Source organism: Mytilus galloprovincialis, chromosome 8, assembly GCF_965363235.1.
Source record: "Mytilus galloprovincialis chromosome 8, xbMytGall1.hap1.1, whole genome shotgun sequence".
NCBI lineage: Eukaryota > Metazoa > Mollusca > Bivalvia > Mytilida > Mytilidae > Mytilus > Mytilus galloprovincialis.
In genome coordinates, this window is record NC_134845.1 from 19,628,061 (window position 1) to 19,654,886 (window position 26,826).

Consider the following 26,826-nt stretch of genomic DNA (forward strand, 5'->3'; position numbering starts at 1 on the left):
GTTTTAAAATTCGAAAGTTTTGGTAACATTTATTTATAAATATGACCATATCAATGATAATTCATAAAAACACTTCATCATGGCAAAAAATAGGAAACAATAATTGATATACAATAATGACAACACATTACACTGAAAACGAAAGATTAAGCAACAGGAACTCACTCAAAACTGTTGATAAAGTCATTGCTTTTTCAAGAATTTGATAAAATGATTGGTTTCATTTTATACATATTATGACCTTTTAGTTGCATAACTTCATATGTTAATTAGGATTGCTTCACACACAAGCTCCTCTAAATCCAGAATTATTTTCAGAATGGGGACAGGAATCGGTAATAACTGACTTTCAAACAAAAATCAGATATCTTAATTATTAATAATAAAATATTCAGGTACATTTTAGTTCAGTTTTAAAAGGTAGCAACTGATATCTCGTTTTACACAATTCTTGATTATACATAACATATATTGGTATCATATTAGTGAGTGTAACACATACACATCGAATTTGCAAAGTCAAAAGTATCACATGTCTTGATGAAGATCGAGTTTGACACTCATATTGACATGAAGGCTTTGCAATGCATGATTTCTGCACATAATCAATTTTTTTTGTGGCGGATAAGTAAAAAGTAAAATCACAAAAATACTGAACTCTGAGGAAAATTCAAAACGGAAAGTCCCTAATCACATGTCAAAATCAATTGATAAAACACATCAAACGAATGGACAACAACTGTCATATTCCTGACTTGATAAAAGTGTTCTGCATATTTATTTGGAACTCAATTTGAAATTTCTTATATTAGTTGCAGGTATGCATGGTAGAATACATATTAGTTAATCAAAAGAAAGGTTGATGTAGTCCTCCATATATAATGGCCTTTGATATGAATTTGATATGAGCAAAATCATTGCGATTATTTGAGAAATGGAGGCTAAGAAAAGCATATATATGTAAATACTCTAGTGATAGTGTTAAAAGTTGCTTTATTTTTTTTTTTCAATGTTCTCTCTGAACTTGTTTAATCTTCTCTTCTGAATAAATTCATCATAGATACCAGGATCACAGTTGTGTACGCTAGATATGTTTTGTCTCATCAGTTACGCTGGATTAAAAATAGTTGGAAAGGTCAAAGCAGCATGGGTATGCTCAGAAAAGGATTTTTTGGTTGATAGCGGTTTACCAAATATTCTATAAGCACGAATGGTCCTTCTTGCTGGAGTGCAAGTCTGGTGCAAATAATACTATTTAAGGTAATCAAAAGGTTAATCGTATAGATAGACATTCATTAAAAGGTCTGCAGAACTTATTTGCGACGGCTGCTATCAGTGTTAAATTTGATGTGTCTCCCCAAACAGTATGATTATTCTGTTGCTCATTAAAAGCAGAATAAAAAAAAAAACAAATTGTTGAAAGCGTTTTCTCTATATCATAACATGAATGAAGAAGATTTTGTTCAAGACTTGTAATTTTGCATGAAGGTATGACAACGTTATTCAAGTTTCAAAATATTTAATCGATCTTTTTATGTAAAATGAAAAGAAAACAAATATTAAAATACATGGTCTGGTTGATGTCTGTGATATTCAAGAAGCTTGTGTTCATGCTTTGTAAAATAGGATGAATGTTTGACGAAGTTATTCAAGTTTTAGAAAATATGCTTAATCAATCTTCAACCACTGACTATGCCTACGGTTGAATGCAAAAGATTAAGTCAATTTGATAATAAAAACTATCAAAATTACATAAGTTACATGCTGATAATTTGGTATACGTTTCAATTTAATAAGGCTTATCAGTGGCGGTTGAATGACAAAAAAGATGGAAGACTAACGCAAATACGAAGTTTTGCATTAAAACCAAAAATTCTGAACAGCTGTGACAATTCAGACTAAGGGAAACTTGCATTGGTGTACACTATTTTAACGTTAGCATAATTCAATATTTTATAAACATTTTTACAAAAAATGAGTACATCAGTGATATATCATGTCAGCGCAGAAATGCTGCCTACTCAGCTGCTGATACCATCGGGAGAAAATATGATAAAATAGCAATAAAATGCTTCGTTTTGATCTAGAATACATCTTTTAATATTGACGAAGCTTCTGTTCACGTTTCGTAAACTCCTAGAAGTCTTGACAAAGATATAACGAACAAATAATCCAAAAATCACAAGAGTGAGCTGTCGAATTCAGAGAACATCTGAGTAGATATTGTTTTAAGAGGCACTGAACAAATCATTTACACGCACATGTTTTCAACTGTGTTTAATCTAATATTATTTCAGTGTGCAATCTACGGACATTTGCATATATTATCAAATAACTGCATATGCTATAATTTGAAAATTTACTTGTATTGTTGTGATTTTAAAAAAATAATCTCTGTGGCGTCCTAGCCAGCGGAATGTCAGATGTTATTTGGCCATGAATGTGAAGTATACTACCAACGGCTCGCACGCGAATAGGATGTAACAGTATAAAAAATAATAAGGCTTACAAAAACAAATACACGTATCGAGATTTGTTTAATTGGTCTTGTTCAGATATTGACATATTTGTGAAATGAGAAATGCAAAAGCCCACGCATATAGCTAAGTCGATTGAGTCGCCTCTGTAGTTTGTCTGGGAAGAAGAAAAATGTGGCGTCGAACCAGTCTTTTTGGAAGGTCAAATGCCATCTGACTTCCTTCAAGATTTGGTGTGCACCTGCAAAGGAAAACCAGTTTGCAGTAATGTTTGTATGTGTTTTGAAAAGAATTTCTCCTATTCTGAACTTTGTCAATATCAAGCATCAGATTTTTGTCGAATATTTTATGATGACAATGCTTGATTATCTGACGTTTTAAACATGCTAACGACTTTATAAAAGTTATGTTTTACATTCAGTTATGTCCACTTTTCTGTTAATAAAACATTGACAAAAAAGCTATTTATGTTTCTCACGATAGTTGACCGAATGTTAAATAAAGTTATAAAACGTTGATATGATGCTAATATATTTCATTATAAGGATACATTTTGATTTTACAACAAAAAATATTATTTACAGCTTTTGTCTCAAAAGAAAATGTCAAACATTTACTAAAACAGCATGTGAAACTGGAATCACTAAACGTAAATTTAAACCCTCCTTTAATTAACGTTAAAGTTTTGCAAAGTATCAACTCTTGTTAAGACTTAACTTTTATGAAAAATATTATTACTGACGTTTAAGGTCATCTTTCTTTGGAAACCTTATGTATATCTAGTCATTAAAAAATAATAAAAACGTAAATTTTAAACGTTAACAAATAACTTATCGAAGAAGAAAAAATATTATACCATACAGGCTTCATATATTCTGCCTGAAATCTTGTCCTCATGCTTTCGCCTGACCATGCGAGGGCTTTTAAACCCTCATCATCATTAATCTTAAAGGTAACAATTTTGTCTTTTCAGTGATATATCATTTAGCCACGTGTTCGTTGGTTACATTCCTTTTTTTTATGTTGCTACCGCTGTTCCATAAGACTTAGTTTAGTTTATATGTTTGCAATGGTTCGATAATCTCCATAACACTGTGATTATATAAAAAAATCGTTTTATATACCTTTAAAAGAAATTACATTTTTTTATCAAAGTTTATTATTTCATATTTCAATGACTTTATTTTATGTATTTCATGCAAGAGGTCCACAAGTTTTTCGTGAAACGGTTTAAATCTATTCATAATTACAGCGAGATACATTTAACTTATTAAAGTTGTAACTGATGCCCGTGCAATGCTTATGAAATCAAGTCATCCTACACATTTTTTTTTTCATTTTGGTTACAAACAGGGTCTTGTTCTCTATCTTTTTTGCGATTTTTATCGTGATTATTTCAATTATCTCATATGGAATATAAGACTTCAATCACCACTAGCATTGACTTCAACAAAATGCTTTGAGTAAGTATAACACAGTAGTATATGACATAAGTAGCAGATTATCGTGAAAAAGAAATATACTTCACTTGTTTCAATGATGATTTTAAAATCCTTAACGATGAGTCGATTCTTTATTTACATACATTTAATCTTTAAAATTCGATTTTTTTTGAGATAGTGACATTTTTTTAGCGAAAAAAAGGGGAAAAAAATAAAAAAATAAACCAAAACAAGACGACGTATCAATGAAGAAATTAATGAAATATTACTGGAGGTCAGTTTTTGGTGTACAATGTATGCAATAAATATAATAGGGTATGCATGAGTCGTCAAGTCTGTCTATCAACATGATCAAGGTTCATTTGACCTTGTCTTGATCTCATTTACCAAATTTAAACATCCTTATGTATATAACTTCAAATTTCAAAATAGAGTGGAAACAAAAATCAACAATTTTATTAATTCATTTGTAAAGGGGCATAACTCTTGAAATGTTTAAGTAGTTCCTCTTGAATTCAAAATTTGATCTGTGTTACAAAGTGTACATTTTATGTGGTTATAAGTATTGTGTTTAATTTTCGTTGCATTTGGTCAAGACAAACGGAAACTAAAATAAGAAAACGGAAACAAAAAAAATCAGCTATTTTTCAATTTGTAAAGGGTATAACTCAAGAACAGTAAAAGTGCTGCCACCAAATATGAACTTGATCTGAATTTATAAATGTACACAAATGTAGAAATAAGCGTTGTGTATAAGTTTCATAACATTTGGTTGAGCCAGACTAAAATTAGAGAACAGAAAAAGAAAAATTCAGCAATGTTTATGTTTTTAAAGGAAAAATGAAAGGGGCATAACTGGAGAAAGGTAAATGTGACATCAGTGACCACCCAATTTTGAACTTGATCTGAATTATGTGGTATTAAGCATTGTGTATATAACTATGAGTTTCAAAACATTTGGTAGAGCCTAGACAATGCTAGAGGCAAACTAAAGTTAGAGAATGGAAACCAATTTTGGGACGTACGTACTGACAGATGGACAATGCAAGGATAAAACTCAACCCACCACCACCACCCCTAATAACATCATGTTAAATACATACAAACTACTTCTTATTAATATGTAAAGGACTTAAAATAGCTTGAATTTTTGAAATTTAAGGTCTATAGTAAGGGGTTCAATGTACCGCAGGGGGGTCAAAATACCATGGCAAAGAAAAATTTTAAAAAATCTTTTCAATCATGATAAATACATACAAACAACTTATTACAGTATTATTACTATGTAAAGGGGTTAGAATGGATTGAATTTTTGAAATTTAAGGTCTTTAGTAGTGGTTCAATATACCGCAGGGGGGTCAAAATACCATGGCAAAGTAAAATTTTCAAAACATCTTTTCCATCATGTGAAATTCAGAACATCTTTACCATCATGTAAAATAATACAAACTACTTATTAGAGTATTATTACTATGTAAAGGAGTTAGAATAGCTTGAATTTTTAAATTCAAGGTCTATAGTAAGGGGTTCAATACACCGCAGGGGGGGGTCAAAATTTTCAGAACATCTTTACCATCATGTAAATTAATACAAACTACTTATTAGAGTATTACAACTATGTAAAGGAGTTAGAATAGCTTGAATTTATAAATTCAAGGTCTATAGTAGGGGGTTCAATATACCGCAGGGGGTTCAAAATAGCATGGCAAAGTAAAATTTTCAAAATATTTTTTCCGTCATGTTAAATACAGAAAAAACTACTTATTAGAGTATTATTATTATGTAAAGGTGTAAGAATAGCTTGAATTTTTGAAATTCAAGATCTATAGTAGGGGGTTTAATAGTTTAATATACCCCTTTTTTACCATGGAAAATCAAAACTACCCTTAACATATATATATATATATATATATATATATATATATATATATATATATATATATATATATATATATATAATTACAATTGATTAAAGCATTCAAGCTACATATGGTCTAGTTATAATGTGTCAATAAATATTTTGAATGACATTTTGTTGGTAAAGACTTCAGAGCACTTAAATGTATACCAAGCAAAAATATTTCTTTTAATTAAGCATGGAAAATGTACCTCCCCTTCTTGTATGAATGATTTTTTAATATATGATAAGCTTTAGAATAATGTATAATGTTCTAATAATCATCTAGGATGAAAAAAACAGGGGAGTTCAATTTACCATAGGGGTTCAATTTTCCATACAAAGGGGGGGGGGGGGGGCGGAGTCAATTTACCATGGGGGTTCAATTTACCATAGCAGTATTTTGACCCCGGGGTCAATTGACCATGGGGTTCAAAATACAATATGACACCGGTCACAACAGATCGTACGATATTTTGTCGTGGAAGATCGTTAAAATAGTTGTCGTGGCTCTGTCGTGCAAAATGTTAAAAAAATATTTCGAGTGGTCACATCAGCTACGACATGTCCACGATGATTCCACGAAGGGTGCAAGACAGAAAAAAGAATTGTTATTGTACGGTCGTGGGTTTGTCGCAAGTCGGTCGTGTGACAGTCGTGCGATCATCGTACGAAAATCGTTAGTTGTTTGAGACTATTTTAAAGGTTTTTTTGTCGTCGGATGCGCGTGTTTCTTTCGTGTCACTGTCGTACCACTGTAAAGCGACTCTCAGCAAAAGCTCTTGAAACATGCCATGCTCCATCCGCATGAATCCAACGAAATCATTGGAAGATTTTCCGCTCCAACTCTTGCATCAGTGTACTATACTGCCCAACCATCAGGCACCGTTTGATCAATGGCCTGACCAATGCAACCAACGTCTGGCGTTTCGCTGGTTCCTATACTTTCATGAGCTTGAATTAACGCTTACATATTTTGCTCTTGTTGGAGATTGGCAAGGCGTCCACTCAGCAGGGCCAAGCATAATCATTCTGATGGAATCGCCATGGACGAACTTACCATTGTCGTACGACAGACAATCAAATTGTGCGAGAATCATACGAAATTTGGTGTTCGTGAGACAATCGTGCGACTGTATCACGAGTGTCTTGCGGTAGTCCTGAAATTGTCTTACGACAGTCTTGCAACGATTGTTTGATTTAAATGGTTGATGTTGATACCCTCGACAATGTGGTTATCGTACGACAGTCACATGACGGTTGTAAGACATTTTCACGACAGCCACAAGACAAAAAATCGTAGAGCAAAAAAGGTGCATGTCCAATTTTCGTCCCACGACAGCGCCACGATGCTCAAAATTGCGTGCGACTGTCGTATGACGACCACAGATGACCCGCGATTTGACAAAAATTCATGTCGTGGCGCTGCATAGATGTGTCGTGGGTTCGTTGTGACCAGGGCTTAAGCAGTGAAAAATTTTTTTTCTTCTAGTCTATTTTATTGAAAATAGCATTGGAAGCTCTATATACACTCCATTGCTTGTTCTTTTTATACGACCGCCAAAAAAAATTTGGGATCCTATAATGGTATGATGTCGGTCAGTGTTGTCGTTGTCTGAGTCGTCATAAGACACATTGGTTTCCGGATAATAACTTTATTTTAAGTGAATTAATCTTTATGATTATTTTAGAAGGTTCAATACTACAAAAAAAGGGTTGGGATTGATTTTGGGGATGATGGTCCCAACCGTTTAGGAATTAAGGGCCCAAAAGGGGCCCAAAACAAGCATCTTTTTTTCTAGTTTCAGGATAATAACTTGTGTATAAGAATTTCAATTGCTCTGAAATTGTACCACAATGTTTGAAACAACAAGTAGAATGTTTGGATTCATTTTAGGGGTTATGGGTTAAAGTTTAGAAATAAGGGGCCAAAAACAAGCATTTTTCTAGTTTCCGGACAATAACTTGAGTGTACATTGTAAGTGTATGGATCTCTATGAAATTGTACTACAAGGTTCCATACTACAAAGGAAAGGATGGGATAGAGTTTTAGGGTTATTGCTCCAAGGGGGATTTCAATAAGTTGGGGACAAGGGGGGGATTTTTTGTTTACAATTTTTTTAAGGAATTCCCTTTTTTTCAAAATTTTTTAAATTTCGATTTTTTAAAAGTTTCATGAAGAAATCTTCAAGTGCAAAGTATTGTGCAATATATTTGTTAGATCTTTGACCACATTTATTTTGTGACAAAAACCTATAATATGTCAAAAATTTGATCACAATTCAAATTCAGACAGTATCAAGCTTGTATATTGTGACCAAATTTGCCCCAACTGTTCAGGGTTTGACCACTGTGGTCGTATCAGGTTGCACTCAGTGAAGCATTTTATTAGACTGTACGTCTGTCAATGTCCTTTAACTTTTACAAAACACTTCTCCTGTGAAACTAACTGAGCCAAATAAAACCAAATTTGGTCTAAATCATCCTTAGGGTATCTAGTTTAAAAAAAAATATTTGAAGACCCGTAAGATCAACATGACCTAAATTTTCAATGGACCCATTACGGAGTTGTTGCCCTTAATAGTCAAGTTTTAACAACTTTTTTGTAAATTTTGCAATCTTTTACAAAGATAAGAAGACTGTGTCTCTTTATAGGAGTAATTACCCTGAAATAAAAAAGAATGATATCGTCTTTTGTGTTTTGAGAAAGAACTAAAGAAGAGAAAGAGAAACTTAACAGACTATTAAAATGATATGCAATACAAGATCAATATATATATATATATATATATATATATTATTTAGAAAACTACCCCTTTACATCGGGGCTATATTATTTACAATTGTATACATTTTAGTTAATGGTTTCATTATAGAATGTCTTTGAAACAATAACATACATGGCACATTAATAAGACAAAAATAGAGATTTCTAAAATACATAATCATAATAAAAAAAAGACAATTTATAGAATGTTAAAATATACATGTAATTAAAACACTCATAGACAAATATGACCATGCAGCATGTATAAAGCATAAAAACTAAGATCAATCAATATATAATAGTACATACGAGTAAGTTAACTCAAAGGTTATTTTGGTTCAACCATAGTTTGACGTAATCTAAATAATTCTAAGAGATACATTCTTCCATAAACATCATAAAATGAACCAATTTCATCGTTAAAAGCATAACCAATATCGCCAACTAAAAATAATACTTGTGCACGTGGCGACAGTTCCAGAAAACTTACATTTCTATCATTAAAACATGTCAACAGGAGTTATGCCTCTTGGAAATAGATAGTGTAAGGAAAGTTGCATCCCACACATGTCTACTTTTCACGTAGATTATTTATAATTTATAAAAAATGTTAAAAGAACATACTTATTTGTTGTAGTTATTGCTTTTTGACAGCAAATTTTATATATATCCTTGAAGTGGTGAGGTACATTGAAACACTGTTCTTTTGCATGAAGTATACCAATGGTAACACAAATGACAACATGTTATGTTCATGAGTAAATGAGTTTTATATTTATATATGTAAATGTTGTATTTCAACAATTTTGCCTATGAAACAGCAAATGGAGATTTAATAAACAGGAGTTCATGCCTAAATGGTTTTTATACGACTGCAAAGAAAAGTTTGCGTCGTATAATGGTATCATCTCGTCGTCTGCGTCGTCATCGTTAATTTCACTAAAGGAAGGTTGAGATTGATTTTGGGGGTTATGGTCCCAATAGTTTAGGAATTAGGGGCCAAAAATGGGCCCAAAATGAGCATTTTTGTAGTGTTCAAACAATAACTTGTGTTCAAGTGTATTAATCTCTCTGAAATTATACCACAAGTTTCAATACCATGAAGGGATGATTAGTTATGAATTTGGGGGTTATGGATCAAAGTGTTTTGGAATTAGGGGTAAAAAAAAGCGAAAATAGGGTAAATAAAAGGGAAAAAACTAGGTTTTCCGGACAACAACTTTAGATTTAGTGAATGGATCACTATAAATTTTTACCAGAAGGTTCAATACCACTAAAAGAAGGTAGGATTGATTTTGGGGTTTATGGTCCAAATAGTTTAGAAATAAGGGGTCTGAAAGGGGGGGGGGCAAAATAAGCATTTTTGTAGTTTTCAAACAATAACTTGTGTTTAAGTGGGTGAATATCTCTGAAATTATACCACAAGTTTCCATACCACTAAGGGATGGTTAGTAATGAATTTGGGGGGTTATTGCAAAAAAAGGGGGGTGGCAGTTTTCAAAAAAAAAAAATCCAAGTTTCTCAAATTCCACATTTTTGAAAAGTTTGAAGAAGAAATCTTCAATTGCACAATATTGCATAATAGATTTGTAAGATCTTGACATTTGTTTTGGGTCAGAAACTCATATTATGTCACACAAGAATTTGATCACAATCCAAATTCAGAGCTGTATCAAGCTTGAATGTTGTGTCCATACTTGCCCCAACAGTTCAGAGAGCGACCTCTGCGGTCGTATAAAGCTGCGCCCTGCAGAGCACCTTTTTTTTATAAACTTAGACAGCAGAATAGTTTATTATATATGAGAAAGTTCATGCTATACATATTTTTATAAGTAACACAGTTGTTCTTTCTGTTTTTTGTTTATAAATTGTTTCCATTCCATCAAAAGTAAAAGTATAAATTAGTGAGCATCAGTTCATACTTCATATAGTTTTTATCTGGACTTCTGGATTAAATTAAAATTTATAATTTAGCTTGTTACCAAATGAAATGAAAGTGCAGTGTTCATGTATTAGAATCACTGGTGTACATGTTATGATGTACATGTACATGTTAGTGCGGATGTCCTGTAAAAAACTGGTTTCAAAGTAAGTTCATATATAGAATTGCAGTTGATTTAAATAATTTAATGTTATCTATTTAAAACTTTTTCAAGTGTAATTGTACATGTATACAGTGTTTATTTTTCTATTTAAATCTTTTTCAAGTGTAATTGTACATGTATACAGTGTTTATTTTTCTGTCTTTCTGATGTCAAGTATGCATCAAGGAATCTTTACCAGTCTCTTCAGCTTCTGCTGCACACGCATGAGATGTGAAAAGCTCAAATAATTATAGCATTAATGATTTGCATCACAGGCCGTATATTCATGATATTATGAATTGTATATAGTTGTTCTCGTCTTGAATATTCATTAAATATTTGCCACTGTACATTAAAATAAGCAAGAACAATCAATCTATGAATGTTTTTGCATTATTGAAATGAGTTTTCAAACATATAACAATTTAATAATTTTCTTTTAACCGTAGAGCGTTTTTAAAGAACTAGGTTATTGGTATCAGGAGATGGGGTATGATCCTCAATGTGACAACTATCAATTAAAAAACCAAAGAACTAAGATGAAACATTTACTGGTCAATGTACAGCAATAAACAATGATCAAAATCCATACCATAAAGTAACCTTCAACTTGTATAAGCTAAGGATGCAAAATGTGAACAATTGAAAAATTAAAGCTACATATTGTACTTGTTGTATGGCAGACGGCACCCAACATAAGAAACAACTGTCAAAATCAGACACACATTAAAAAAAAGATATTAAAAGATGCAAAAATATAGATCTATCAGTTTACCTTCGAGGGTTTTGATGTAACAACAAATATTTATCATTTCAAGCAGTCTTGGAAAGCATGACTTTGTGTTATGCCAAAATATTGAACACAAAAAAAAGATGTAGGACCACAATAGCATAAGTATTAACAATTGCATAGATATACATGTTCTGCTTTTTGTTGAGCTTTCAAGTGCAAGGCAGTGATCCTAGATCCTAGATTATGTCAGATCCGTAGTTGTTGCTGTCTTCTTTAGGTTATGTCTGTGGTTATAGTTTTTAGGCAGTTAAGCTGCCTTATTATGCGGCCGGAGCACCCTATATTTGTGTTCTTCCCAATAAATACGTGCCATTGTCATTATCGAGCTGGATATTATGTTATTTATACCTAATTGGACAATTTTTTCATACTATAAATTCTGGATTACAAAAAATATGACCAGAAAAACCTTAAATGATCTTCGAATGACTCAAAAGTTTTGAAGTTGAACATAGGAAGTAGAACACATTAGGAATCCTTATGTAGTTTATTATCACCTGAGCTTTAGGCTAAGATGTCAAAGAACAAATGTATGAAATATTTAATCGCCGACAATCTCTAAAGACAAGTAGTTCAGATTTCCAAAATGGCAAAAGTCGTACTAGGAATATCGTTTGTCGTCAATACGTAGTCAACTACGTCAGTAGTCTATTAAAATAAGTTTCAACTGTTCATGCTGTTGGCGGCAATTTTAAATTAGAAGTCAACATTTTCGTATCTTTTCAATTTTATAGGCTGGGGTTCAAATTAGCGGTGGTCCGAGGTCTGTGACCTTCCACTTTTGAAGTCGGACTTTGAATCCGGGTCCGTTCGCGCCCATTCACGTTCGCACCCACTCATGTTCGCCCCCTTTCACGTTCGGATCCTACATGTTCCGTTCGCACCCAAAGTCCGTTCGCACCCTACTTGTTCGCGCCAAATTTTAATTGGTTTTGTGTTTAATAACTTTGTAATCAAGTTTTGGCAAGTATATTCTTATAAGTATAATTGTTGTCATTGTCTCAAAATAAAGTGAGGCAGCATTTTTTTTTGTGTTGAATCATGATGTTTTGGATAGTGTTTATTTAAAAAAAAAATAATAATCCATTCTTAATAAAGTGGGATTCTGTCAAAGTTTTATTTTGTGCTGAATAACGAGTACTCTTAATCATGCTTTGGTTAGTGTATTGCTATAACTATTACTTTGTTTCATTGACTTGTTTCAAAATAAAGTGAGATTCTGACTACGTTTTTTTTTTTTTTTTTGTGTGTTGAATAAATTTTATCATGTTTTGGTTATAATAGTGTATTGCTATATTTTATTGTTTAATTGTTTCAGATCAAAGGAACCAAGCTGTGCGTTTTTCATTTTAAAAAAATCTTCAATGTCTTACTCATACCAAGCTATAAATAAATTCAGTATCTACACCAAAGCGATTTAAAACAACAATCATGATTTTTTCAATTATTCAAATGGAATTTGAATTAAAATTGGGCGCGAACGTGTAGAGTGCGAACGTACCTTGGTTCGAACGTGCAAACGTGTAAGGTGCGAAAGTGTATTGGGTGCGAACGGACCTGATACCTCGAATTTTCGACTTGGTTACTAGCTACGCCCGATATGCCCGACGGAAAATAAAAACATAACTTTGCAAACCTTTTTACCAAAGTCTCCAAACGATCTCAAAACTTATTTTCATCATTATTATTCACGACAGCGATATTCATTTTGTCCAACTACTAACTTTATACAGAAAATCGTCGAAAAATAATGTTCAAATTCGAGTAATATCGTATCTGACAAAACAACATTGAAGACAAAATGGATGCCATAAGACGGCAAATTACAACATCGGATCCGATTCCGGAAGCGGATAAGAGTAATTCCGGGTTTTGGCGACCAACTAAATTTTTTTTCAGACAGATGACAAAATACATCTACATATGGTAAATAAATATAAACACTAGAATTGGAAACCAAAAGATATATATAAAAAAAGAAAAGCAGAAACTATTTTGTATAGAAACTCAAAATTACTTTTTGAGTAATTTTAATGCCAAAATCCAAACCAAGGTGACAGCTGGGAACAGTAAATGATTATCTAACAATATATATGTTTCTGGTGACAGTATTAATTTCCTTTATCAGTGATACATGTTGGTAATGCATATTAGATGCTTTTAAAGTGTAAAAATATTACTGCAATTTCAATGGGTATTTTTTTCTCAATTTTGATGGTTCAGTTAAAATAGCTCGAAGTTTCTTACTTTATTTTCACAAATAGTGCAACTAAATTATGTGATACCTGAATGTAAGGCAAATCATATGATACATAGGTGGAGTCTTTTGGTCCACTCTACTACCTCCTGCTTGATAACTTTGAAAATGTTGAGATCCCCTACCCCTCAACCATATACATTTATGTATGGGACTATATAACGAATCATATTAAATATAGGGGAAGTCCCTAGGGCCACCCCACCCCCTCCTGTTTTAGAACTTGGAGACAGTCAAGATCCCCACCCTTAAACCATATTTATTCATGTATGGGATAATATAACTAATCAAATGAAATACAGGGGGAGGTCCTGGGTCTACCACCCCTCCTGTTTGGGAAGTTTGAAATAGCCAGTCGAGATCCCCACCCCTAAACTATACATATTCTTGTATGGAACAATATGATAAATCAAATGAAATATAGGGAGAGTCCCTGGGGGTCATCCCACCCCTCCTGTTTGAGAACTTGGAAACGGTCGAGATCCCGACCCCTAAACAATATATATTCATGTATGGGACAATATAACAAATCATATAAAATATAGGTGGAGTTTGAGGGGCCACTCTACCCCTTCCTGTTTGAGAATTTGAAAACGGTCGAGATCCCCACTCTTAAACCATTTATATGCATGTATGGGACAATATAACAAATCAAATGAATTAAAGTGGGAGTCCCTTGGGTCACTGTACATCCTCCTGTTTGAGAAGTTGGAAACAGTTGAGATCCTCACCCCTTAACCATATATACTCATGTATGGGAATATATAACAAATCAAATGAAATATGAGGGAGTCCTTGCGGTCACCCCACCCGTCTTGTTTGAGAACTTGAAAACAGGCGAGAAAAATTGAAGCAATATTACCATTTTCATAATTATGGTTGCCTTGATTTTTGATTAACTGCCTACAGCGCTTACAGTGCTTTGATTTTTAACATTAATAACTTTGTCAATCATTCATTGACTATTAAATTTCTCTGGATTAAGTCTAACTACATTATGTTTATGCAATGATTGTAAGGTGTTTATATTTCATTAATTGTCTTGCAGGTGCAATTCTTGCCAGATTTTTTATAAAACTTATACTTTATACTATTATACTTTAATATCAGCAATATCTTGGTCAAGTTCACTAATAACCGATTATTTTCAAAAGAGTTTTCCCCTTGAAAATATTAAATATGGAAAATGGCCTCGTAAGCGCTCTCAACGGTTCAATTTTTTATAAATCACATAGTATACTGTAAGTAATGCACTTGAAAGTCTGTTTGAAATATTTCGTATACGAGAAAAAGAACTTTTTTTCCAAGCACACTTTTTTATTCATAATTTTTTTCAAGTGCCTTTTTTTAATTATTGCACCTTGATAGATAAAATATGTGCATCCCAGTGGACAATAAAACTCTGTTCTTTTATTTTTATTTGCAGGAACTGAAAAGTTAAGAAACAGAATCAAAGAACATTCATTTTAAATTAATACAATATTGAACTCAAAAGTCAATCTAGTTGTCTTTCTTAATTATAGATATACGAAGATGTGGTATTAGTGCCAAATGAAACAACTCTCAATCCAGGTCATAATTTGTAAAAGTAAACCATTATAGGTCAAAGTACGATCTTCAAAACAGAGCTCACACGGAACAGCAAGCCATAAAGGGCCACAAAAGCAGCTGCATACACTTGCACCTGTACTAATAGCTAGCAGTGTAGACAATTACATATCAATGTGTATGGTGATATAGCAATAGAAATATCACATACATCAGAGGGAAAAAGAATATAGACAATAGAAATATCACATACATCAGAGGGAAATAGAATATAGACAATAGAAATATCACATACATCAGAGGGAAATAGAATATAGACAATAGAAATATCACATACATCAGAGGGAAATAGAATATAGACAATAGAAATATCACATACATCAGATTAAAATGGAATATAGACAATTAAGACTAAGACAATAGAAATGGTGTATATCACAGAGACAAACATATGCATATAGAATATAGACAATACAAATTTGGTATGTAATAGAGATGAAAATAGAATATAGACAATAGAATTAGGGTATGTCAAAGAGGCAAACATAGAAAATAGATTATAGACAATAAAAATGGGGTATGTCAAAGAGACAAATATATATATGAAAATAGAATATAGACAATAGAAATGGGATATGTCAAAGAGAGAAAAATGTGAAAATAGAAGAGACAATTACAACTAAATAAAACTAGAGGCTCTAAAGAGCCTGTGTCGCTCACCTTGGTCTTGTGCATATTAAACAATGGACACGGATAAATTCATGACATAATTGTGTTTTGGTGATAGTGATGTGTTTGTAGATCTTACTTTACTGAACATTCTTGTTGCTACAATTATCTCTATCTATAATGAACTTGGCCCAGTAATTACAGTGGAAAATATTTTTTAAAAATTAACAAAAATTTATGAAAAATGTTAAAAATTAACTATAAAGGGCAATAACTCCTTAAGGGGTCAATTGACTATTTTGGTCATGAAAACTTATTTGTAGATCTTATTTTGCTGAACGTTATTGCTGTATACAGTTTATCTCTATCTATAATAATATTCAAGATAATAACAAAAAACGGCAAAATTTCCTTAAAATTACCAATTCAGGACAGTAATCTAACAACGGGTTGTCAGATCCATGTGAAAACATCAGGGCAGATAGATCTTGACCTGATAAACAATTAAACCCTGTCAGATTTTCTCTTAATGCTTCGGGTTTTGAGTTATAAGCCAAAAACTGCATTTTACCCCTATGTTCTATTATTAGCCGTGGTAGCCATTTTGGTTGATTGGCCAGGTCACGCCACACATTTTTTAAACAAGTTACCCCAATGATGAATGTGGCCAAGTTTAGTTTAATTTGGCCCAGTAGTTCCAGAGAAGAAGATTTTTGTAAAAGATTACTAAGATTTACGAAAAAATGGTTAAGAATTGACTATAAAGGGCAATAACTCCTTCAGGGGTCAACTGACCATTTTGGTCATGCTGACTTATTTGTAAATCTTACTTTGCTGAACATTATTGCTGTTTACAGTTTATCTTTATCTATAATAATATTCAAGATAATAACCAAAAACAGCAAAATTTCCTTAAAATTACCAATTCAGGGGCAGCAACCCAACAACAGGTTGTCCGATTCATCTGAAAATTTCAGGACAGATACATCTTGACCTGATAAACACTTTTATCGCATGTCAGATTTGCTCTAAATGCTTTGGTTTTTGAGTTATAAGCCAAAAACTGCATTTTACCCCTATGTTCTATTTTTAGCCATGGCGGCCATCTTGGTTGGTTGGCCGGGTCACGCCACACATTTTTTAAACTAGATATCCCAAAGATGATTGTGGCCAAGTTTGGATTAATTTGGCCCAGCAGTTTCAGAGGAGAAGATTTTTGTAAAAGATTACTAAGATTTACGAAAAATGGTTAAAAATTGACTATAAAGGTCAATAACTCCTAAAGGGGTCAACTGACCATTTTGGTCATGTTAACTTATTTGTAAATCTTACTTTGCTGAACATTATTGCTGTTTACAGTTTATCTCTATCTATAATAATATTCAAGATAATAGCCAAAAACAGCAAAAATTACCTAAAATTACCAGTTCAGGGGCAGCAACCATTATTTTGCCATGTATTGTCTTTAGGTTATTTACTTTTCAAAACAACAACTCGTCATATTGAAGTATTTATACTCAAAATGAGTTCCTGACAGAAAAAAAAAAAGATGAAGAAGAAAAACATCAAAACATAATTACCCTTAAAAACAAATCCCCAAAAAATACATATATATATATATATATATACATGAAAAAATAAATGCATTTGAAAATTAAAAAATAGAAAAAATAGTAAAAATATCTATTTAGGACCAATATAAAAAACATATGAAAACATATGTTTAGGTCTGGAATGAAAACATATGAAAATTATAAAAAGCATATGAAAAACATATGTTTTTCATGTTTTCCATATGTTTTATAATATGATCAAAAACATATGTTTTCATGTCGGGCCTAAACATATGTTTACATATGTTTTCAAACATATGAAAACATATGTTGCAATTTATCCTATGTATAAGATGAAAACTTAAGAACAACAGGAACACTGAAGTGCATGTAACAAAAACAAAAGCCAGCATATATATAAACGAACTATTCAATGACATCTGCCTTATTCCTGTCTTGTTGAACAACATTTTAAGAAAATATAGTGGGTTGAACCTGGTGTTATGGCTTTCCAAACATCTTGCTTATATGACAAGGAAAAAACTGACGACATGACTTGACAGAAATACAACACAACTACAGTGTCAAGCAAGAAAAATCATAGCAGAGAAACGCACAAACACATTCTAACTTTATAATAGTCGACGCAATGTGCAAACTGCAAAACAATTAAATTTTTCCCGTTAATGGATACATGTATTGTGATATAAAATCTAGCAACGTGGCCTATCAAAATAGACATCAACTTGCCGAGATGCTCGATATTTTACTCCTTGTTCTAGGTATACATGTAACATTTGTAACTACTATAACCGAAATTAATAACAAAGATAACTTTAGAAAAAGTTAAATGATGCAATATCACTAACAAAATAAATATATCAAAATATTAGATTAACCGATCTGAAGTAGATACATTTATTCAGTTCATATGACTCCTTTAATATACTCATTTCATTGTGTGTTTTTTTTTGTTTTTTTTTTATCGTGTTCCTTATTTCTTTCTTTCTTTCTTGTCATCTCTCTATTAATAAAAATTTAGTTGTAAATGAAAACACGGATGTAAGTGAAACTGTTATTTGAAGCATTTAAAGTCACTTTATTGACAAATATTGTAAAGAGTTTAAAGTACACGTGAAAGATCCTAATCTTAATTACACGCAAGATAAATAATCTTAAAACGGGATACATTTTGAGGTTTATTAGGGTAGTCTGCTATTTAAATAATATATTTTCTTCTGATTTGCGGAGTGTTGTTTTTCTATGAACTTATTTATATTGAGTGTACGACTTTTAAATTGTCGATAGAACTAAATCATATATGTCTATTAGCTTGTTTGCATTTGTTTTATTATCAAACAAGTATGATATTCACGCATTTCATATTGGGTATAAGGCTATATTGCAATATCTAGCATAAAAACACAGACTAATTATGTTAATGAGAATATTGAAGAGAAGTATCTCTTCGTACAGATCTTTTCTTCAAAAAGATAATTTAAATATCTAGATGTTGCATTATACTTGTCCATTGGTGGTTCATACAAAAATTCATAATTTCCAACGGTTCGATAGTATAGTAGGAAATTACTGTAATAACGGAAGTAGTGAATGCTATTGATACGGATACTTCGTATGTACACGTATGATATATACCTATCAAGTGATATTGATATTTAGCGGGAATATTTTCCCTTGTTGGTCACTTCTAGCAAAGCATCGGACTGGACAACAGTGAAATAAAGATAATTTTCAATTGAATTGTTATTCTAATTTGTATTTAGTAGGAACTAAATATTTTACTCAAGAGTAAGTTGAGTTATTAATTATTACATATAGTGTATATACAGTCCAAGCGTAACTCTCTCTGCTTTATGTATATTGTGTTTATCAATTATATCTATATCAATAGGGGATCCACCAGTAATGCTTGGCTATCGGCTACAATATTTTAACGAACTGTTATTATAGTCTAATTGTTATTTTTATGGTTTTTTGTTGTTGCTTTTTTATGTTTTTTTAAACACGGAATACAACGTTCGACACAAGACATTTCTAAATTAAACATCTATACAACACAATTTAACTATAGATATAAAGTGGCATACTTATAGCTTTCCATTATAGGACACAATTTTTGGCGAAACTTCATAGTGAAAGTGGCACAGTTTAGCCGCAGAAAAGTTCATATGGGAAATTGCATTGTCTATATTTACAGAAATGCAATTAAGGACTTTTATCTCGACCAAAATATTGTTATATATACCTGATGACCTAATATATCAACCACGGACTTAACATGATTATATAACAACGTAGTGACTTTGTCAAATAGTATATGAGTATTTGATGGCATTACTATTTCAGGTCGAGGTCTAAGGTATAAGATCATCATAAGATCAGTTTAGTATTATACAACATCAAATAACATAAGTTAAACAGATGGCACTGACTGTGATGCAACATATAACTGCCATGCCATTGGTGGTTTTAACAGCTTTTGCGCGCACATCTTAAAACAGTGGTACAAGCAAGATTAAAAGTCTCGTGCACAGAAATCAAACATTTCATCTTTGGCACTCAAATGTTCACACAGCATGCGGAGTGAACTGAAAGTAAAACATGTAATATAATTTCCGTTTTAGATCAATGCATAGATAACTGGTTTAAATCTTCTTTTAAAAACATTAATCAACCATATGATACCATTGCATATCCCTTTTTTTAAATAGTTTTAAGAAGAACAATGCAGGGTTTTAGCAACTGTTTTATGTTAGATGGTATCATCTGGGAGTTTTTCTATCCCAGTTTCTCTAGATTGTTTGAATATTCATCGTAATTTTATAAACATTCCCGATTTCCATTCTCAATTTTATTACACACAACTTGTTTAGTTTATTTCTTTATTACCAATGTTTTATTGAAAATCATGTATTTTTCAGAAATTACTATACACAACAAATGCTTTACAACAACATTCATAATGAACAGGAACAGATTTCGTCAGCTTGTTAACTGCTGCGTTAGACGGCGCTTCAAACGTATTTACACATACTTAATTCTCATAGTTGGATGCTGTTTATACCTTTTAAAGAAAAATGTGCCAGCAAATGTTTTAATGCCATGCGAGTTCGAGGCTGTTGCCCCGGACAAGTCAGTTTTGAAATTACTCCAGGGTCAACCAGTGAAATGTCGAATGTGGCAGCCATTCGCATATATCAACCAATCAGGGCATCTTCATTTAAACACCACTGCAATAAATGACGCCAATTTTACCATTAGCGAGTTTAAATGTGATTATAGGTCAATTCTAATGGATGGTTTAAATGCAGTGAAATGGTCACCAAGAGTAAAATTTATAGAACCAGTTTTTGTGTATAACGAATTTATCTATGTTATTTGTAACATTACTAACGGGACCACAGTGTATTCAAACTTTCATTTCAACTTAAATCCAAAAGTAAACAAAAGAAAAATATTAAACGAGACAACTGATCAATTGAGTGTTGTCATTATTGGGTTTGATTCGGTATCAAGATTTGTAGCAGAGCAAAAACTGTCAAAGACTTTAGACTTTTTCGAAAACAGTTTAGGGGCCTACCCTATAAAGGGTTATACCAGCATTGGGGATAACACATTACCAAATTTGTTGGCCGTTCTTACAGGGAAAACCATACCAGAATCTATTCTAAGTACAAGAACAATACCTGTTTTATTCCAAGAAGTATTAAGTAGGGGCTATATAGACTGTTATGCAGAGGACTGGGCTTCATACTTAGTGCCTTTTGTTGCTAAGTATCCAAACTACACTCACTATTTCCGTAGTGTAATTTTAGCGAACGAAAACAAAGACTTACATGTTTCACAACTTAGTTCTGTGACAATGAAGCATAAAAAATTGAGTACTAATCCAATATGCATTGGTAATGAATTTAAACACAAGATAATTTTCGAGTATAGCAAACAATGTTTTGAAAAGTATAAAAAGAAAAGAAAATACGTATTTATGTGGAATAATCAGGTATCTCATCACAATCCACAGAGCTTATCTTTAGCGGACGAAGACACAAAACAATTCATAGAGTGGATGAATTCCACTGGAAATTTGAAAAATACTGTATTGTTAGTAATAAGCGACCACGGACCACGTTATGGTAAATTTGCTCAGACAGACTTTGGAAGAATAACCAGAAATAATCCGTTATTGTCAATTTACATACCGCATCATGTCAAAGAAACATTTCCTAATATTAGAAAAAAATTAAAAGTCAACGAAAACCGATTGACCACGCCATTCGATTTGTACGAAACATTAAAGGATATCATCTTCAGCAATTTAGAAAAACGAGAAAAAGAAAACAATCTGTTTAACTCAAGAGGAACCAGTCTATTTCGTGAAATTGACAAACAAAGAAGTTGCTATGAGGCTTCAATAGGGGAAAGCTATTGCCCATGTTATGCTAGTCAGCCAACATCACTTGCAGACGATAGAGTTCAATTAGTAACTATTTTTGCAATAGATTGGTTGAATCAGATGATTACAGATCATAATGTATCATGTGCTCATTTGAAATTGAAGTCTGTGAAGTCTGCGAGGATTCAATTCACCCCATCTTTGAATTATGACAGGAATGAAAATCGTTACATTATAAATTTCTATACTTATCCAGGCAATGGCTTATTTCAAGCTATTGTATTAAAAGATGTTGAGAAAATTAGCCTATTAGGAAATGTAGATAGACTGAACGAATACGGTAATCAGTCTAGTTGTATCACAGAGAAGTTAGCACACACAGGCCTCCGTAAATACTGTTATTGTCAATCATAGAAAGAATTATATTTGAACGGAAATAAAATATAAGAGAAAAGGTCCATTAAAGTGCGAGGTTTGGCATGCCACAAAACCAGGTTCAACCCACCATTTTTTCCTCTAAAAATGTCCTGTACCAAGTCAGGAATATGGCCATTGTTATATTATAGTTCGTTTCTGTGTGTGTTACAATTTAACGTTGCGTCGTTTGTTTTCTCTTATTTTTGAGTGTAAATTGACATTGCGATAAGACGTGTCACGGTACTTGTCTATCCCACATTCATGTATTTGGTTTTGATGTTATATTTGTTATTCTCGTGGGATTTTGTCTGATGCTTGGTCCGTTTCTGTGTGTGTTAGTTACATTGTAGTGTTGTGTCGTTGTTCTCCTCTCATATTTATGCGTTTCCCTCAGTTTTAGTTTGTTACCCCGATTTTGTTTTTTGTCCATGGATTTATGAGTTTGAACAGCGGTATACTACTGTTGCCTTTATTCATAGTTATGGCACACAGAACAAAAGTATAAACATACTGTCGTTAGATGAGACTTTAAGTGGATTACAACCAGAGGAGATTTTTATATTAATCATGAACAATCTATACCCGTGTTCCCCGTATAACGAATACACACAACTGTTATATAATCTGCGCGCAATCGTAAAAACAGAAATCCTCTACTAAGAACAAATGTACTATGCTAATGATCTCGTAAAAAAATACATGTGGACATTCGGAAGGAAGATTATGTTACAGGACATTTTTTCAATTACAAAACTATTTTTTTCTAATCTATATCTAAAAGTAATATACTAGTAATTAATTGATTATTTGCATATTTATGATATATATAAATAAATTTAGTGACACCTTGGATATGTTTTGATTGATTGAACTACAAATTTGATACTCCGCAAAGTGGATCGACTTGAGTGAATGACGAAGGACAACAAAGTTGAATATGGACAATTGTCCCATGCAACAAGCCACACTCACATTGTTATTTAAATGGCATTGATAATTTACCTCTTCCCCTAAATGAGGCACCTGATTTAACGTCTTCATTCCCATCAAATTAGTTGCCATTTGGCGCAAAAGTAAAGCCTCAATAATACATAAGCAAACAGAACCAATACACTGTATACAAGAGCACATATATGATACAGGTAGACAAATATCATTGACTTAAATGAAAAAGTGTAGGTATAGTAAATTTATAACAGTTTCACTGTCTAGCATCACAACCGGATATAGGAACTCCCAAAGTTGTGGAAAAACAAAAGTTAAGTCAGTTAAGGTCCAATGATTCTAATTTTCATTATATTTTACGTTTTGGTGACGAGTAAAATAATGTGATAGTGATTAGTAATAAGGTAGATAATATTTGGGGCTGATAATGCTCTCTAATTTGGTTTCTCTCTCGTCCAATCACCAGAATCGGATAGGGTGCTACCTGTTCACCGAAGCATGTGACGAGTTCAACACTTCACAGTGATTATAACTAAGAAAAGTTGCATTCTTGTATTTTCAAAAGATAGGCTTGATAGTTATCAAAAGTACCAGGCCTATAACTTAATACGCCAAAGCGTAATTCGCCTACATCACACTCACCAGTGACGCTCAGATCAAAATAATTTGAAAGCAAAACAAATATTAAGTTGAAGAGCATTGAGGACCCATAATTTCAAAAAAATGTGCCAAACACGACTCATGTAATCTGTGACAGATAAGAAAATCCTAAATAATTAATACTTTTGCAAACAGTAAATTTATAAAAACGACCATATAATTGATATTCATGTCAACACTAAAGTGCTGACTATTGGGCTAGTGATACCCTCGGGGACAAAACGTCCACTAGCAGTTGTATCGACCCAGTGGTGTAAATAGTTATCAAATGTACCAGGCTTATAATTTGATACACCAGACACGCGTTTTTCACATTTGCTGGTGTGCTTTGTCTATATGCCTTTTTGTTGTTCTTTGTTGACATATTTGTTTATTTATATTCTAAACAAGATTATAACACAATGTTGACTGCTATACATCATTTTTAACATTCTGCACCTGTTATCTATGGGTTGTTTTGTTCACACATTGTTGTCAGTACACTGAAATTTGTGGAACTGTCATATATGAGAGAGGTTAAGCTAGCTATAAAACAGGTTTACTTCAAAATTTTTAGCAACGGAAATGCCTGTACCAAGTTAGGAATATGACAGTTGTTTCCGCTGCTTTTTTTAAATGTCACAATTCTCGTTTTAATGATCTAGATTATGTCCATATTTTTAAAGAGGTTAAAAGTGACCTTAAAGAGCAATATGCGTCTCTTGTATATAACAGAGAAAACCTTAATTTAGTAGATTCTAGTGATACCGAGTTCACAATTAGTGATTTGAGAAACATTTTAACTGAAATAAAGGGGAAGATAATGTCATATGATTCATCTTAAAAGATATATACGAATTGGAACAAATATCGCAAACAGATGAAATTTTGAAACATAATATAAAAAAAGAAAACAGACCTAGAATTTCTGAGATAGAATAAATTTAGGAGTCAGTTTATCAGGTCAAAAACTCAATAGGTAGAAGAAAAGCCATCAAAATATTGTATGAATTTAGAGACAAAAAATTATGTAATTATTTTATACTAAATTAATTGCTGAATTAGGAAATAAAACTGAAAAACCATTATTACAAAATTTAAATTCCAAAAACGAGACAACACAATCTAATAATTAAAATAATGCTATACCTCATTAAGATATACGAAATATATCTGAAGCATGAAAGTCTCCTTGGAAGGGAAAATGACATTTAGAGAGTCAACGAAAAATGAGAAAAGTCTTGGATATATGGATACACAAATGAATTTCTCAAATGTTTTTGGATAGATATAGCCAAATTTGTTCATAGATCAACATAATATGTTTATAATTATGGTGAAATTTCTATTATCCAAAAACAAGGTACATTTTTGGTATTATCAATTGCATTCTAAAAGGTGACACACCAAAGCAATACATGAAAATTTGGCGTCTAATCCGTCTTTTCAATACTGTTTATAAATAAGCACCAAGTTGCATGGCAGAAAAAGTAACATCTGTTTTATCAATCTTAATTTAGAATGACCAGACAGGAGTTATACCTTGTAGATTTAAGGGTGTAAATAACAGATTGACATATGATTTACTGCATTACACTGAGGAAAATGATATCACATGCATTCTTCTTCCCATTCATTTAGAAAAGGCTTTCGTATCAATCTCCTGGATTATTATAGAACAGGTTCTTTATTTTTCTATCTAGGAAGTTCCATACAATACTGGGTGTTAACAAATCTAAATATTTTAGGAAGTTAGAGACAGTAACACTTTCTTTCCAAATACCAAAATAAGTAGTTACACAAAATAATGTTTTTGTTGGTTGCTGATAATTTTGGAATACTACATAGAAACAACGAAAATATTAAAGGTATTACCATCACAACATGATAATGACATCACACATATTTTAGATGGTTCACCAGAATCCTTTGATGAATCTCTATGTGTTTTAGAACTATATGCTGAATGGTTTGGTCTCAAGATGGATTTAAAAAAAAAAACAAAGGTAGTAAGGATTGGAAAAAATAAATATAGCCGAGATGCAATGTGTATGTTCCGGACCATATGCGTATGCTGGTCATGATCATATGGGTATATACTGATATGGTCCGACCATATGCGTATGGTCAAACCGTACGCGTATAGTCGGGGTAATTAACATTCTGTTACAGTTTACTTTTAATACTTCTAAACTCTTCATAAGGTATGACCATTCATTAAAAAGACGCTATCATAGGTAATTTTATTATTATATTATAATAAAAAGATTAGCTAAATAAAAATTAGAAATTTCACATAGTTGATTTTACTTACTTGTCAAAACTATAAAGAACACATTATATACCGATGGTCATTACCGATGGTCATAACCGATGGTCATTGCCGATTGTTGTTAGGAGTGAATGGCAATATGTCGACTTAAAAAAATAAATTTAAAAAAAATTCTTATTAATGAACTGTTACACAAGAAGTCAATGGAAAGTAACATAGTTTATTTATAATAAATTGTCTTGTGGATATGCTGTATTGCAGTCATGTTACGATATTTGAGATCTAGAGCTTCTTAATTAAAAACACCGTAGACATATTGGAATGGAAGTAAATGTCCCACAAGCCTACATGCAAGAATGTAATTAGCGATGAATAAAACTATGGCATCAATATTTAATTTTTACGTAGTGTTTGAAATATAAAATTTTAAATACATTGTCATGTAACCATCATTATTTTTTAGATAAAGTTTTTGTATTATTGCAACGTTTATAATGCAATTTGAACAACAATTACCTATATGATCGAAATACTCATATGGTCCGGACCGTTAATAACCAAACGAGTATTATCTAATATGGTCCGACCATACGAGTATACGCGTATGGTCTAAATACTCATATATACAATGGGGATTGGAGTGGGTTCAAAC

At 32.1% G+C, this 26,826-nt stretch overlaps 1 protein-coding gene across 1 annotated transcript; it reads left to right on the plus strand.

Annotated features, from left to right (window-relative positions):
* Positions 1–18,771: 18,771 nt before the first annotated feature.
* On the plus strand, positions 18,772–23,168 carry LOC143085268 (uncharacterized). Its single transcript, XM_076261522.1, has 2 exons — positions 18,772–19,296; positions 20,430–23,168. Exon 2 carries the CDS (start codon positions 20,471–20,473, stop codon positions 22,313–22,315), a length of 1,845 nt encoding a protein of 614 aa, XP_076117637.1. The 5' UTR covers positions 18,772–19,296; positions 20,430–20,470; the 3' UTR covers positions 22,316–23,168.
* Positions 23,169–26,826: the final 3,658 nt, after the last annotated feature.